Here is a 17,973-nt window from a genome sequence, read left to right on the forward strand (position 1 = left end):
CTCACACACACACAAACACACACACACACACACACACACATTGAGCCACAGTGCATTATGGTAGCTGTAGTTTAAAAGAACTACAGTAAAAAAAAATGTACATAAAATGCAAATATGTTCTTTCTTAGTTTATAATTTAAGTAGCCTATTTTAGGTTATTACATTTACATTTAGTTATTTAGCAGATTATTTAATCCAAAGCAACTTATAAATGAGGATAACAGAAGCATCAAAAGGGCAAATATATATACGGCTCAGTTAGTCTAATGCAGCACACGTAGGAAGTTTATTAGTATTATTATTATTTATGATAATAAACAATATGAAAACAAGTAGTTATAATAGAAAAATAATAGAGAATGCTAGTTTTAGGGTCATTTTTTATAATAAGAAGACAAGTAGAATAGAAATGGAATAGAGAGTGATAGAGTTAGAGGGTCAAATGAAGATGGAAGAGAAGTGTCTTGGAAACACGTCACTGATGGCGTTTCCATGGAGACGGTTGTAAACGGTTACCTGCTCAGGTGTGCTGAGAGAGAGAGAGAGAGAGAGACCTGTCAGTCTGCTCACCTGTTTACTCATCGATCAGCTCAGAATTTAGGACATGATTCTAAAGGACGAGTTTTGGAGCATCATCCGGGGATTCAGTGTTTGTTCGCGTAAGTGTAAGTTTATAAGAGTAAGTTTATAAACGTGGATAACGTCTGTTATAGTTTTTTTTTTTAAGTAGTCTTTATGATATGGTTTGCTGTAGTGTTCTGGAGCATATTCTTTATGTTGTGTGTGATGATTGTTCAGTTTGCGGTTCTGACTGTGTTATAGTGACACTCTAGAAGACTGATGAATGATTCATTAGTGAAGTGTGAATCCTGTCTGCCATTAACACGCGTTCAAACTACTCTCCTGCTGCTGAGGACGAACGGTGTTGTACCATTTATTTTATTAACTTGAATCATTTGAAGTCAGTTATAAACCATACAATCTATTTTACATTTAATTCAAGTTTCATAAGAATTCATTTGGAATAATTCGTTATAAAACGAGGGCGGGGCTACGGGTCTGATTGACAGCTTGTCCACCCAGTCAGATTCATGGATTATTTCTTTTTATATATATATATATATATAATACAATTTTACAATTTAAGTTCTGCATCGTCATGTGTTTCATTCTAAATATAATAATTATAATAGTAATAATAATAATAATAATAATATGCTAATTCGTGTCTTCAGTTAAGTTTTAGTCTTTGGTTGTGACATACATTCAGGTTTTCGCGGCCAAAGTTCTGTCAGTCTGGCTTAAACAAGGGGCTGCCTCAAATATTTATAATAAAAACAGTTTGAACAGAAACTGGATTATGAGAGAATGTTCAACATCTTCAGTTCAAAAACCCAGACGACTACGACTTATTTCGAACAGAAATCAGTGTTCAATTTAAGGTTATAAATGTAACACGTTATGTGCGTTAAGTATGGAAGTCCGTTTCCGCTAATCGCGTGTTATAAACTCTTTTTCTAAAAAAAAAAAAAAAAAAAAATCTGATTTGCGAGATATAACTGTTTAACTCGCAATTGTATTAAAATAGTATTTTTCCCCCTCAGAAGTTGACTTTATAACTCTGTTATAAAGTTGTCTATAACAGCTGTGTTTAATATATCTGCAGTCAAACAAGAAGTGCCTGAAAAAATAGTACGGACTTTGTTTAATTTGCAGAAACATTTCATACAAAGGTTAAATGTCTCACGTAATGCCCTGTTGTGTGTGTGTGTGTGTTTGTCTATGTGTGTGTGTTCAGGCTGAGCATCATGTCTCTCAGCTGTGATCTGCTCTGAGTTCATGGCCTCTGATGGGTCTCCAGTCAAAGATGCTCGAGAGAAGCAGAAGAAGAAGAAGAAAAAGAAGAGCGGGACGGACAGAGCTGATGTGGAGGAGACAGATGCTCAGCAAGAGATCCAGAGACTGACCGCAGCTGGACATGCAGCTCTCCAGAGCGGACACAACAACACAGCGCTGCAGAGCTTCAGGAGCGCGCTTAAGGCTGCATCTAAGGTACCAGAAATCAACATGAAAACTGACTTCTATCAGTCGAGTATGATTGTTAAATCAGCCAGAGAAACAGAGTAAAGCCTCATGATTTGCTGTCTTCCTCAGCTCAGAGAGAAGAGACTGCAGCGCAGGTGTGCGTTTAATCTGGGCGCATCGTACGTGGAGGCGGGCGAGCCTCAGAAAGGGCTGGATGTCCTGTCACGCTCACAGCCGGGCGAGAGAGGCGAGAGGATCGCAGACCTGCAGTTTAACCTGGCCACGGCCCACGAGGCTCTGGGGGACCGGACGCAGGCGGCGAGACACTATCTGCAGGCCGCACAGCTGTACAGATCACAGGGAGACGCCGGGGCCGAGGGACACACCTGCGTCAGACTCGCACACTGCCACCTGCTGAGAGAGGTCTGCTCCCAGCCTTGTGTTCTGGGTCCAGTGCACTCTAACTGGATTCAATGCAATAAAAACTGTAAACCTTTAGCATTAATAATTATTGAACTGCTTGAATGCGTGAGCTGCAGGTGTATTTGAGCCGTGTGTTGTGTTTGTGTGATTCAGGAGTGGGACGAGGCTGTAGCTAGCTTCCAGCGAGCCGCTGAGAGTTATAAACTAGCGGGAAACGCGTCTGCAGCTGCGCTGGCTCTGAAGGATGCTGGGAAACACATGCTGCAGAGCGGCCGCAGCTCCGGCGATGACATCATCAGCGTGCTGACCGACAGCCTGGAGATGAGCAGCAGCATGAGCGATCCGGAGACGCTAGGTAACACACTTGCTGTCACCGCTTGATTACTGAGGATTATTCAGTCCAGCATCACTAATGAGTGAGGAATATTAGATCAAATCCCGGATGCCAGATCCTGTCAGAAAATGATGTTCTGAATCTGAATGAACAATCTTCTATCTGCCAAAACGTCACAGTCAGAATAGAAATGATTATATGTGGTCACCTGTGTTTCAGGGAAGCTGCTGAGTGACGTGGCTCTGAGTTTCTCTCAGATGAGGCTGTTCTCCGAGGCGTCCGAGTGTTACGAGCAGGCGATTCCTCTGGTCTCCTCTAAACCGCACAGACTGGCTGTGGTTCTGCAGAATCTGGGCGCCGTCTACAACGCTCTGGGTCAGTACCAGCAGTCCCTGAGGTTCCACCGAGAGGCAGCGGCGCTCCACGGTGAGACACACACAGATTACAGCAGTCATGAGCAGGTGTCAGTTCATGCAACGATGCATCTACTGTTAGAAACAGCACCTTCCTTCTGGAAGTAGTAGAACATGCAGTTTGTTGAGCTCGTTATTAATTTAAAATTCATTTGTCAACACAGGACTATTGAAGTGAATAACAAAAATATTTGGCACAGAACTCGTCCAACTAGTTTTTAGTTTTTTACTTTGCCCATGCTAGTATGAGAGCCCTACTCTTTAACAGTGTAAATAAGTCAATGCATATATTAACATTACATCTTCCTTTAAAAGTTTCAAGATTTTTACTAATCACATACCGGTGTTATAGCTATAGTTTTTAAAAATTAGCTTTTATTTGCATGTTTCCCATTTTAATTTTAGTTTGCCTTTTTGTAATTTTTAGCATTTTTTTTTAAAGTCTATATAGTTTCCATTCATTTTTATTTCAGATTTAGTTTATTTATACTAAAATGAGAAATGTTGCTATGGCTACTTTTTTATTATATATATAATTTAAAGAAATTAAAATATTATTAAATGGTTTTAGTTTTGGTTTACCATAATAATTGATAACATGATACAAAGTGCTAACAGTACATTTATTGTTCAGTATCCATTGATGGATTTGAAAAACAAATATGCGTTATACAGTCCCTCCAGAAAAACGCGATTATGTGATCGCTTGATTTAATGCATAATCAGCCAAAGGCCGCATATTTATGCGGGGGTCTAATTTTTTTAAATACGCCGCTCTTTTGCCGCATAAATTGCCGATTTCAGAAAGCAAAATATGCGGAGCTAGCATGATTTCATAATCCCTGTATTTTCGTTGCAAAAAAACTCACATATATATTAGCAGAAAGTTGAAAAATGTTGCGTTTCCTTCATACAAGTAAAGCGCCATTTTCCCCCTATTGCCATGGGAACCTTATGAAGTGACGTAATTATGTGACGTGAACATCATCTGCAAACTCACGGTGAAACTTGAAGCGTGCAAATCATTCTTATTAGCCAACACAAATAAGCAGTTTCACCCCCTTCTCACTAGGGTACTAACACTGTTGTAGGTTCAATGAAGTTGATGCAACTTTACAGTTGTAAGATTGCACTTTTTTTACAGAACAGTACCAAAAACTTACAGTTGTAATTATATTAGTAGTATGTAAAATAATTTACGTTGCAGTAAGAGATTGCAACTTAAATATTCTGTGCTTATCATAGGAAGTAATAAGACATTACTCCTTACATTAAGGTAGTAGCCTAGTGAGAAAAAGGTGTTGGGGGAATCAAACCATAGTTTTTGCAAGTTTACGCAATTTCATTGCATAAAATTGCAAAAATATCCTGCATATTCCATCGCATTTTTTAAGAAACGTGCTGCAAAATCAAGGATTTTTGCCCGCAACAATCACAAAAAAAATCCGCGTTTTTCTGGAGGGACTGGTTATAGTCAATGATGACTTTCAGAAATCACATTGTGCTCATTCTTCAGGAGTATTTATTTACTGCTGTTATATGTGGTGCATGTGCAGCGTGTCGTCATGAATCATGATTAGTGTCCCGTGAGTGAGTGTGTGTGTGTGTGTGCTGTGTCCTGCAGGATCTCTGGGCAGCCGAGGAGCTCAGGGTCGCTGCTTCAGTAATCTGGGGTTTGCTCTGATGGAGCTGGGAGAACTGGAGGAGGCATGGGAGAGTTACCTACACGCACAACAGGCCTTCAGAGACACCGGTACTGACCCACACACACACACACACACACACACACTCACACGCACACACATGCACACACACACACACACACAGACAGTCCTCTGTCACACAGCTGTCTCTCTCTCCACAGATGACCCGTCCGGTCAGTGGCAGGCCTGTGAGGGTCTCGGTGGGATCAAAATAAAGATGAGGGACCCAGATAAAGCTGCCATGTACTTTAAAGATGCGCTTCGACTGCTGTGTAAATGCCAGGTGAGATCTAAACACTGAACTATCGCTGCATGTTCCAGAATACAAGTAATGGTTTTATCATCTGAAACATACTGCAACAGATTTTCTGGAGAACACAGTGTTTGACTAATGCTCAGGTGTGTGTGTGACCTGCAGGACGTGTCTGGGTCAGTGCAGGAGCGTCTGGTCAGTGAACTGAGTGAAGCGTTACAGCAGAAGCTGCTCCTACAGCAGGTCAGTCTGTCTGGATATTAAAGGCCTGCATGATGCATTGGAATAAAACTGAAACTGTATCATGGATTAATGCAATGAGGACTGACGTTGCACATCACAGTCTGATCACTGATGGTGTTCTCCGTTCTCAGAGAGGAGCTGCATCACGACGGGTCGTCCCGGAGCCACATCACACCCGACGGTAACACCAGTGTGTGTATGAGTGAATGAAGCAGTGGGATGTTGTTAGAGAATCAGGATGAGATCTTCTCTTATGTGTCTGCAGGACGACGGCTGTGAGGTCTGACCTCCAGCAGTGGAGGAGAGAGATGCCAAACGGAGAGAACGCACCGCGTAAGAACTGAGCACACACTCACAGCTGAGAAACACACGATACTGTCACAGAGGAACAGATTTACTGTGTGTCATTCTCAGCAGACGGGAAGCAGCACAGCCAAACCACGACATCGTCACAGACACACCTGCAGCAAGAACAAGAGCGAGAGCGAGAACGAGCTGATCATCACAGTGCACTTCCAGAGGCCAACAGGTCACACACACACACACACACTCACACACGTTTAATCAGTCGTCTACATGAGGACTTATCATAGACGCCCAATGTTTACAATGATCTTTTGCCAACAATGAAAGTGAACAGAAATGGAGCAGCCTCCAAAAACAACAAAAAATTTCCCTTTTCACTTTTTTGATTTTAATTTTAAAAAGATAAATGTTGTGTATTATTTGTATTAACCAATAAAAGTAATCATAAAAAAAATAAAAAAATTGTTTATATATATATATATATATATATATATATATATATATATATATATATATATATATATATATATATATATATATGCAAATTGCATTTTAACACAATCAAAATTATTTATCAGAATAAATATATAAATGCTTTATTATTGATATATAATACCAAATGTTTTGGCAAATTGTGTGACCTACAAACAAGCAAAACTTAATTTTTATTAATATTTTTTAAATTGCATTTTAAATCACAATGCCAATTTTTACCAAAGATTTTTTATTAGATTTCTTAGAATTAGATTTTCAAGTCATGTAATGTACTGCAGCCTTCACATGATAAAACTTGCATTTGAAAACATGACTCTGAGTCTTTAAACTGCTGGATGTGATCATCAGGAATCTGAATAACACGTATGATAAAGCAGAGGAGAATCAGCAGATCCTCCCATCAGCACACGGTGAGTCTGAACAAACACTTCACAGAAGAAATATAGAGCGAGAGAAGCCTTCAAACAAATGAACTCTTTCCTCATAGGTGACGTGTCTGCTGAATCTGTGGAGCCAAGGCCTGTACGGATGAACGGGTATGAGTCTGTTTCTCATGTATTTAAAGTGCATAAATGCTGAGCCGGTCAAGACGATGGATTATTCATGATTTAAATGTTTCAGCACACATCCATTGGTCAGGAGCACGGTGACTCCGCCCCTCACTCAGCCTGACAGTGATGAAGCCACGCCCCTGGCGAGGAGACTGAAGTCCAGATTCTGCACGGTCATGTGACATAAAGGCTAATATCTCAGTGGGAAAGAGCTTTTCTAGGGTTTTTAGGGACTGTGTTTGCAGTGGCGACGCTTCCAGACAACAAACACAAAGATTCAAGATTCAACATGAACACAAAACTGAAGCAGGACTCTCCAGACGAGCTAATGGACGTCACGTGTCTGATAAACCCATTAATGTGTGGATCAGATGCCCTGAACTCTTGTGATGCCAACTGTGTGATCATGAGTCATGCAGTATTTCTGTGTTTCAGCAGGGGAGATGTCATCTCATTATTGTCTCATTTCAGTCTCTTACAGTTTCTGAAGTGAATCAATCCGTCTCATACCAGATCAAAGCACCTAATGCACAGATAATAGCTAAATAAATTTGATATCAAAAACCTTTGTCAATCAATAAAGTTATTTTCCACACATATGCACGTCCAAAAAACTGATTGAGACGTCTAGGTTTTTACACCTCAAATGATAATAATAGTATTTCTTGTAGCACAGCATAAGATGCTCAAGAAAGCAGTTATTGGTGACTGAATAAAGACATAACAGGTATAATATCAACGTGACTACTGTCCAATAACTCGGAACAGCATAACTGTACTGTATGTTATTTCCTGCAAAAGTATCAGTTAGTGATCAGGTTTGGGATGTAATGGTAATTATTGGCGCTAAAGCGACTAGCCACACCCATTACTTTCAAGCCACGCCCCTGAACACGTCAGCCAACCTCATGCAGAAACAAAGCTTTTGGAAAACTGGATCTTGTTTTATAGAAAGTAAGCTTTATTTAATGCAATTAACAAATAATTTAATGCCATTAAATATTAAGTGTTATTTTATTAATTTGTAGGGCAAAGAGACTAATATATACAACTTTTATTTTGTATATCTCTCATAGTTATAATGTGTCATTAAGTTGTCTAGAAATGTATAAAATTGATCCGAGATAAAATTGATTTTAGTTTTTTTTTTTACTTATATTTTTATTTACAAGAGATTAGGTATTTTAAAACAGACACATTGACACTGGTTCGTGGTTCATAAAGATCAACTAAATCTAAAGCCGCTAGATACGCGAAGCTCCGATCTGAATCAAATGATTCGCGATCCGATTAGAGCACTCGAAACAGAATCATTTTGCGACGCAATTTTAAGTGAACCGGAGTATCGAAAAGCTGCGTTTCTTTTACTGTATATGCGTTTCACCCATCCAAAATAATGACAGGCTCTATTGATCTGGTTTCTGCTGGTGAATCGCTTGAACTGAATGATCGAAATCACGAGTTCGAATCAATCGAAGCGGTTCTCCCTCAGTTGATTCGGTTCGTCTGTTCCTCTTCGCGTCGGTTCATTCATGTTTACTCGACTCTGTCAGCACTACTACTGGCTCAGCTCGCTAGTTTTGTGACATTTAACTGAAATAAGAGAAAAAAACATGGTGTTTACAAATAAATATTCCATATATTTTAATTACAAAGATAATATCCAACGCACATCTACATTAGTTGACTGCTAACAAGTGAAACACTTCATTAAAACGATGAACTGCAACTCAAGTCAAAACACGTTGTGCATTATTCTCAGTGTATTACATTTTTTCGAACGTATTTCTTTAACTCCTCCAGAAGCGGCCAAAAATACAACAACAGTGTTACATATAAGCAACATATTTAATTGTTTGATCAAAATTATTGCTACAATTTACAAGTGGCTGATTGCGGCACGGTCAACATTTCGTAGCTCGTCTTTATTAAATTCTACACACTTCCATGAATGATGCAGATAATTTTCAGATACATTCTCACAATAAGAATATGCAGTAACTCAAAAATAAATAATACATCGATCAATAACCTTACGAACCTGGAATTATCAAGAATTTGATACGGCATTTTCCCATTGGTTTACATGAGTGGAGTTATTCTCTCTCTCTCTCTCTCTCTCTCTCTCTCTCTCTCTCTCTCTCTCTCTCTCTCTCACACACACACACACACACACACACACAGTCTGCACCTCCTCAGTTCGCCAGGATCATCTTCTCCTCTTCATCATGTCTCGTGCATCTCTAAAGCTGGATTATGAGCCGTGATGATCGGGTCCAGGATGAGTCTTCACCTGCTCATCTCATGGGATGTAGAATCTGGATAATCAGGAATTTCTTGGACTGACTCGAACAGGATTCAGTGCGATGGGAAAGAGTGAGTCTGGATATTACACAGAGAATCTGGCTTTAACTGCGTTATAGAGGTGAGGATTTCATTACAGTTTCATTCTATCAGCAAACTGGATTTTGAAGCTAATAGTTAATTCATAGAAATTACATTACTGGGAAATCCTTTACCACAGTAATGACCATAGAAGATATCAGAGGTTTGTTACTGGATCTAGTAACTTTAGTTTCCTGTGTGAGATATCATATTTTTCCAGTGATGATGCAGCATGAGGAATGTGTTTGTACAGTAAAAATACAGTAAAGCTGAGTGTAAACAATCAAAAACAGGCAAGAATCCATCCAGATCATTCTTTGATTAAAACACTCAGCTGGTGAGAATGGCTGATAATAAACCAGAACACACAAGATTTATTGTTTGGTTTAATGAACATGGGTATAAATATTAATAGTGTGCAGAATGCAGAAGGAGCACTGTCCCTTTAAATATTTTAATATCCTGTACTGTTTAATAAATTATAGACCTGACATAAAGATGTCCAAAGAGTCTAGATTTACAGTTAGTATTTATAACAGGAGAGCTAAGGAATAAATAAATGATTTTATTTTGCTTTTAGTTACATATTTTTGGTACAAATTATATATTTAAAGCATAAAAAGAAGCTTAAACGTGAACGCGAGAATGTCTGTATTTGATGTCTCTTTTGCTTGGATGAACAAAACCTGAAGATTACATCAGCTATAAATAGCACAGAATCAGATTTCTGGAAACATTTTATATGAAGTATTTATACTCCGTACATTATAAAAGTTTTTTAATGCATTAATCATGCACCTTATAATGCATTGCATGATCTCATAAATAATTGTAACCACAGTTATAATAAATTCATTCAGCATAATGCATTAACACATAATAACAATTTCAGCTGTAATAATAAATCAGCAAAAATGCATTTTATTATCTAATGCATGAAAATTATATGCACTGTACATTATTAAGGGTTCAAATACAGTGTTACCATATTTTGTATTTTACATCAATGTCTCATAACCTTTTAAAATATACATTTATGCAGTTAGCAGATGCTTTCATCCAAGCGATTGGAATCAAACCCATGACCTCTACGTACTTGAGCTGCAAGAATGTTAAAAATCCTAAAGAGTTGTTTTTCTATCCAGGTTAGAATGTGCTCTTTGACTTTTAAACCTCATACTGGGATCTCAAACACAACAGTTAACCCCACAGTCGCTGGATTCAGTGCTCTGCTGATTGAGGAGTGCAGGGATTCTGTTCCATGGGTTTGTGTTACACACTATTGATTCTATCAGGACGTGTTGTTCTGTGCTGATCCGTGTGGGATCTCAGTGTGTGTGTGACGCTGGACTAAATTCCTGGAGCTGAAGGAACTGTGGTTTGGCAGGAACCCGCTGTTCAGCTCAGCCTCAGATTAGAACTTTAGCTTCTAACTCCTTCCAATCATTTGTAACGTCGCAATGCAGAAGAACAGATCTGTTACAACTTATTATTCTTTGCATCTTCAATACTCATAACGGTTTGGTCAAATCATTAACTATAAGCAAACACAGAGATGCTTAACTAATGATGCAATGTAATCCGAAATATATAAATAATAATTAACAACTACTCAGAAATATTATTAATTACTTACTTAACTTTAAAAACACTAACTATGAGCAATAACAGTGATGCTTAAACGTCATAAATATGACTTAAAAAAGATTAAAAAGTCACAATTATATAATTAACAAATAATTATGGAATTAAAATGACTAAAATACTGCAATGTATATGTATTTTGGTTTAGAAATGGATGCACTGATATGTCGTCATATCAGTGCATCAGTGTATTTTACACTTCTACTCTCCTCATTCAGATGCTGTTTTTGTCTCTTAATGCAGGTGCAGATCAGAGCAGTGTGATGTCTGATAACACATCACTGCCGTCTGTGTCTAACGCGTCTCTCCTGCCTCCGCTGACGGACTGGAGGGCGCCCTCCTTCACTCCCGCGGCTCAGGCCCGTGTGGCGGCCACCACGGTGCTCTTCCTGTTCGCTGCAGTCAGTAACCTGGCGCTCCTCATCAGCGTGTCACGTGGTCGCGGCCGGCGTCTGGCGTCTCACCTGCGTCCTCTCATCATCAGCCTGGTGTCCGCTGACCTGATGATGACCTTCATCGTGATGCCGCTGGACATGGTGTGGAACGTGACGGTGCAGTGGTACGCCGGAGATGGACTCTGTAAGCTGCTGTGCTTCCTGAAGCTCTTTGCCATGCAAACCTCTGCCTTCATCCTGGTGGTCATCAGTTTGGACCGGCATCACGCCATCCTTCACCCACTGGACTCACTGAACGCCCACCAGAGGAACCGCAGGATGTTACTGCTGGCCTGGAGCCTCAGTGCGCTGATCGCATCACCACAGGTCACACACACACACACACACACACACACACACACATACACTCATTCACTCACTCGGTCACTCAAACACTCACTCACTCAGTGAACCTAACCCTCACAGGAAACTTTGTGCATTTTTACTTTCTCAAAAAAACTCATTCTGTATGATTTATAAGTGTTTTGAGAAATGGGGACATGGGTTATGTCCTCATAAGTCACCCTCTCCTTGTAATACCTGTGTCATACCCATGTCATTATACAGAGTTGTGTCCTGATATGTCACAAAAACATGCCCACACACACACACACACTCACTCACTCACACACACACACACACACACACCCATATTCACTCACTCACTCAATTACTCACTCACTAAATTACTTACTCACACACACACACACACCGACACACACACCGACACACACACAAACACACACACAAACACTCCCTCACTCACTCACTCACTCACTCACTCACACTCACACACTCACTTTTTACTCGCTCACTCACTTAGTCACTCACACACACTCAGTCACACACACACATCCACACATTCACACACAATTACCCCCATATTCACTCACTCACCTCCACACTCACTCACTCACTCACTCACTCACACATACACACACACACACACACACTCACTTACTCGCTCACTAACTTAGTCACTCACACACACTCACCCCCATATTCACTCACTCGCTCACTCACTCAATCACTCACTCACTCACACACACACACACACACACACACTCACCCCCATATTCACTCACTCGCTCGCTCACTCACTCACTCACACACACACACACACACACACACACACTCACCCCCATATTCACTCACTCACCCCAATATTCACTCACTCACTCACTCATCCCAATATTCACTCACTCACTCACTCACCCAAATATTCACTCACTAACTCACTCACTCACCCCAATATTTACTCACTCACTCACCCCAATATTCACTCACTCACTCACTCACCCCAATATTCACTCACTCACTCCCTCACTTACCCCAATATTCACTCACTCACTCACTCACCCCAATATTCACTCACTCACTCACCCCAATATTCACTCACTCCCTCACTTACCCCAATATTCACTCACTCACTCACTCACCCCAATATTCACTCACTCATTCACCCCAATATTCACTCACTCACTCACTCACCCCAATATTCACTCACTCACTCACTCACCCCAATATTCACTCACTCACTCACCCCAATATTCACTCACTCACCCCAATATTCACTCACTCACTCACTCACCCCAATATTCACTCACTCACTCACTCCCCCCAATATTCAATCACTCACTCACCCCAATATTCACTCACTCACTCACTCACTCACCCCAATATTCACTCACTCACCCCAATATTCACTCACTCACTCACCCCAATATTCACTCACTCACTCACTCACTCACCCCAATATTCAATCACTCACTCACTCACTCACTTATTGCTCACTCACTTAGTCACTCACACACTCACGCATTCACACACACACTCACTCACTCACACACACACTCACTCACTCACTCACACACACACACACGCCCATATTCACTCACTCACTCACTCAATTACTCACTCACTAAATTACTCACACACACACACACACACACGCACTCCCTCACTCACTCACTCACTCACACACACACACACACACTCACACACTCACTCTTTACTCGCTCACTCACTTAGTCACTCACACACACTCATTCACTCATTCACTCACCCCAATATTCACTCACTCACCCCAATATTCACTCACTCACTCTCTCACCCACCCCAATATTCACTCACTCACTTACCCCAATATTCACTCTCTCACTCACTCACTCACCCACCCCAATATTCAATCACTCACTCACCCCAATATCCACTCACTCACTCACTCACCCCAATATTCACTCACTCACTCCAATATTCACTCACCCCAATATTCACTCACTCACTCACCCCAATATCCACTCACCCCAATATTCACTCACTCACTCACCCCAATATTCACTCACTCACTCACCCCAATATTCAATCATTCACCCCAATATTCACTCACACACTCACCCCAATATCCACTCACCCCAATATTCACTCACTCACCCCAATATTCACTCACCACAATATTCACTCACTCACTCACTCACTCACCCCAATATTCACTCACCACAATATTCACTCACTCACCTCAATATTCACTCACTCACTCACTCACCCACCCCAATATTCACTCACTCACTCACCCCAATATTCACTCTCTCACTCACTCACTCACCCACCCCAATATTCACTCACCACAATATTCACTCACTCACTCACCCCAATATTCACTCACTCACTCACTCACCCCAATATTCACTCACCACAATATTCACTCACTCACTCACCCCAATATTCACTCACCACAATATTCACTCACTCACTCACCCCAATATTCACTCACTCACTCACTCACCCCAATATTCACTCACTCACTCACCCCAATATTCACTCACTCACTCACTCACTCACCCCAATATTCAATCATTCACCCCAATATTCACTCACTCACTCACCCCAATATTCACTCACTCACCCCAATATTCAATCACTCACTCACCCCAATATTCACTCACTCACCCCAATATTCAATCACTCACTCACCCCAATATTCACTCACTCACTCACTCACCCCAATATTCAATCATTCATCCCAATATTCACTCACTCACTCACTCCAATATTCACTCACTCACTCACTCCAATATTCACTCACTCACTCACTCCCCCCAATATTCACTCACTATGTTTTTAAGAGTAAATATTGTAAAAATCAGTGTGAATGAAATATGAACAAACTCAGAATATAGAGAGGAATAAAACTGTAAAGTATGGTGTTTGTAAGAGAAAGACTCTTGAAAGATATGGATTGAGACTGAAATCTACAGACACAAATAAATAAAGTGCAATAAAATAAAACTTAAATGTGTTTCTTTTTATGTTTTCTTTCCACTTGTTTGAAAGAAGATATGCAATGAAGTAAAATAGCATGTAACTCACTGGTTCTGATCAGCTGGTCCGTCATTCTTCCTCTTGTAGCTGTTCATCTTCCGGACAGTCAAAGTGAAGAGCGTGGACTTCACTCAGTGCGTTACTCACGGGAGTTTCCACGAACGCTGGCATGAGACGGCGTACAACATGTTTCATTTCGTGACGCTGTACGTGATTCCCCTGCTGGTCATGAGCTGCTGTTACACCTGCATCCTCATCGAGATCAACAGACAGCTGCACAAGAGCACAGGTACCGCAGCAGAGACCATGAGATTCAAAACACACGTCTACAACTCACTCAGCATCTGAAAGCTTTCACCTCAGTTTAAAACATGACATAATAAGTCATAATTAGATAAAAATTTCTAAATTATGAGGTAAGAAGTATAAATCATGAGATTTAAAAAAAAATCATAATTATGAAGTAAAGTCTACATTTTTAGACAAAAATCATTGAGATGAAGTCATAACTGTGAGATAATAGTCTAAATGATAAATTAAAATTATGAGATAAAAATAAAAAATGTATATAAAAATATAATGGTGACATAAAGATTCCTAATTATGACATCAAAATTATGACATCATAAATTACAATGATTATATGAAGAGTTATAATTATGACAAAAAAATCTAAAGTATGACATGATATAAAAGGTCATAATTAAAAGGTAACATAAATTTGTGAGATAAAGTCATAATTAGGAAAAAAGTCAAAAGTATGACATACAAAACCATAAATATGAGAGAAAAGGGCATAATTATGACATAAAAGTTACATAAAAAGGTCAGAATTATGAGGTAGAAGTATAAATTATGAGATTTAAAAAATCTTAATTATGAAGTAAAAAGTATAAATCTTTAGACAAAAATCATTTAGATAAAAGTCATAACTGTGAGATAAAAGTCTAAATGATAAGTCATAATTATGATATAAACATGAAAAAAATTTGATTAAAATAAAGTTGTGATAAATATTCATAATTATGACAAATACAAATAATGACAGATTACAATTATGAGATGAAAGGTCATAATTATCAAAAGAAAAATGATAAAAATGAAGAATTATGAGATAAAAATGTAATTGTGACATAAAGAGTCATAATTATGACAAACAATCAAAAGTATGACATAGTAAATTATTCTTATGAGATGAAATGTCATAATTAAAAGGTTAAAAACTTTTTTATTCTGACACAGTCAAAAGTATATAAAACTGAATAATAATTATGAGAGAAAAGGGCATAATATGGCATGTTGGAAATTATTTTGGAAAATGTTTTGTTCATATTATGACTTTTTAATCTCAATTTCTTTATCTCGTAATTATAACTTTTTATTTTAACCAAAGAATGGTTTTGTCTTATGTGGCTAAATATGATGCTCTGAATGACACAATAACCTGCTGGACTGAGCATGATAAACAAGAAAAACTCATCATAATTCATCATCATAAAGCCACCAATACATTAGCAGTCATTCACACGTATGTCCGGTACATTTGCTGAATTGTTCTCCTTCGGCAGGTGTGGTAGAGAGTTAATTTTAGCTGCTGTAGATACCCATATTGCCCCTCTCAGGTTTAACAGCTCCATTATGAGCTCAATAATAACACAGTCACATGTCTACAGTAACAGCAGTCTGTGGATTACTGTAATATCGCAGCAGTGTCGGATCTGTACAGCTTCTATTTTCCTCTCTCTGAAGCCCCGAGAGCTTTGCTCAGATCCCACAGCTCGGTCACTTGATTCCTGCCAAGGGCAACACACAAGGTCAGATATTCAAGAGGGTTTGGTCCTGTAGATGTTTGGGTGAGTGTCGAAGGGATGTGTGATATCACAAAAAACATCACAGTTTTTATTCATTCTCATATACACAATAGCTTCATTCATTCTCTTATTATGCATGTTTAGATTTTTCTCTTAATCTGTGATCTGAGAGAAGCTCACTTAAAAGATGCTTTATAAAATACTATTTAATACTAATGTAAAATAAAGTGTTGGAGGTTATTAATTATGATTATTGTTGTAAATATATTTTAAAAATTAATCACTTTTTTTGTAGATTAATCTGATATTTTTGAATTAGATGAAATTTGCTTTTGAATATCTCCACAGTTTTTCAGAATTTCACAACAAAAACTGTCCAGTTGCAACTTATTTACCTAAAAAAGCATTTTAAAAAAGTGGTTCATGTCTCATTTTTATTTTTTTACATTTAATGCAGTTTTTTTGATGTTAAAATTCTTTTAGCAGTTTAATATGCAAAGCATTGTTATCTAAAACTAATATATATATATATATATATATATATATATATATATATATAAATTTTTTTTATAAAATAAAAAAACCAAACTTATTTGATTTTCTCAAAGAAACTAAAATAGTGGTGCTGAGTCAGAGTAATAATCAGTTCATGCATTCCCTGGGAATCGAACCAGTGAGCCTGATGTTGCGAGCGCTGTTTGAGGAACAGCTTTGATCACTGATGCTGTGTGTGTCTCTGCAGAGGGCGAGTCTCTGAGACGCAGCGGCACAGACATGATCCCGAAGGCCCGGATGAAGACGCTGAAGATGACCATCATCATCGTCCTGTCGTTCGTGGTCTGCTGGACACCTTACTATCTGCTGGGCATCTGGTACTGGTTCCAGCCGGAGATGCTGAAGGTCACGCCCGAGTACATCCATCACCTGCTCTTCGTGTTCGGGAACCTGAACACCTGCTGCGACCCGGTGATCTACGGTCTTTACACGCCCTCGTTCCGCGCCGATCTGGCCCGCTGCTGGCGCTGTCGGACCCCTGCAGAGTCTCCACGCTCCCTGGACCGGATCCCACACGAGAACACCAGTCCGACACGGCCAGCCTGAAGAGCTCTTACACCACATCTCAAACTCACCACGATGAAGCGATGGAGCTCCACAATGAACCAGACTCTGAGCCGCTGCATGGAGCGCCGCGGGGTTCATACACAACTAATGAAAAGAGCTCAGAGCAGATTTACCCAGAAGCCTCTGCAGTTTTAGAATAACTTCACAGATTTCACAGCGTGCTTCTGTTATTAAAGCAGCTGGACGCACTGAAACGTCGGTGTCAAACTTGTTTTGTATGTTTACGCTGTTGATCTGTGTCCGTTTGCGTCCAGAGTGCATTTCATCTTTATTTAGCCATTTTTTTGCCTAAAAATATTGACTGGCATTTAATCTGGTCCACTTTACAGCTCATTCTGACCCAGAATTGCCAACCTAATCACTGAAAAAGTGCTTCTTTATCAGTATTTTAGCTTGAAATGCTAAATTACACACTTGTTTAATCTAATGAATATCTGCTAATGGGGTTGTTAATACATGCAATTAAACACAGTCAACCTGACCATGCCTTCTGTTCTTAGTGCTGCAAAC

At 39.4% G+C, this 17,973-nt stretch overlaps 2 protein-coding genes across 3 annotated transcripts in view; both read left to right on the plus strand.

Moving 5' to 3' along the window:
- Positions 1–1,809: 1,809 nt before the first annotated feature.
- On the plus strand, positions 1,810–7,446 carry LOC113059690 (tetratricopeptide repeat protein 24-like). 2 transcript variants are annotated; one of them, XM_026228229.1, is made up of 13 exons: positions 1,810–2,052; positions 2,155–2,448; positions 2,602–2,803; positions 3,002–3,208; positions 4,820–4,948; positions 5,060–5,181; positions 5,317–5,394; positions 5,526–5,575; positions 5,660–5,727; positions 5,809–5,923; positions 6,544–6,605; positions 6,683–6,731; positions 6,817–7,446. In XM_026228229.1, exons 1-13 carry the CDS (start codon positions 1,840–1,842, stop codon positions 6,926–6,928), a joined length of 1,701 nt encoding a protein of 566 aa, XP_026084014.1. In that variant the 5' UTR covers positions 1,810–1,839; the 3' UTR covers positions 6,929–7,446. The 2 variants fall into 2 exon arrangements, with proteins under 2 accessions (XP_026084014.1, XP_026084015.1); XM_026228230.1 differs by having other exon boundaries at positions 5,812–5,923.
- Positions 7,447–8,935: 1,489 nt separating this feature from the next.
- Positions 8,936–17,973, plus strand: part of gnrhr3 (gonadotropin releasing hormone receptor 3) — a 9,332-nt gene continuing 294 nt past the window's right edge. Inside the window, exons 1-4 of the mRNA XM_026227909.1 lie at positions 8,936–9,171; positions 11,019–11,536; positions 14,618–14,819; positions 17,084–17,973. The exon at positions 17,084–17,973 is cut by the window's right edge and continues 294 nt beyond it. Coding sequence (XP_026083694.1) covers positions 11,039–11,536; positions 14,618–14,819; positions 17,084–17,442 — 1,059 coding nt within the window. The 5' untranslated portion in view covers positions 8,936–9,171; positions 11,019–11,038 and the 3' untranslated portion in view covers positions 17,443–17,973. The remainder of the gene's footprint in view (positions 9,172–11,018; positions 11,537–14,617; positions 14,820–17,083) is intronic.

This window comes from Carassius auratus, chromosome 41, assembly GCF_003368295.1.
Source record: "Carassius auratus strain Wakin chromosome 41, ASM336829v1, whole genome shotgun sequence".
Lineage (NCBI taxonomy): Eukaryota > Metazoa > Chordata > Actinopteri > Cypriniformes > Cyprinidae > Carassius > Carassius auratus.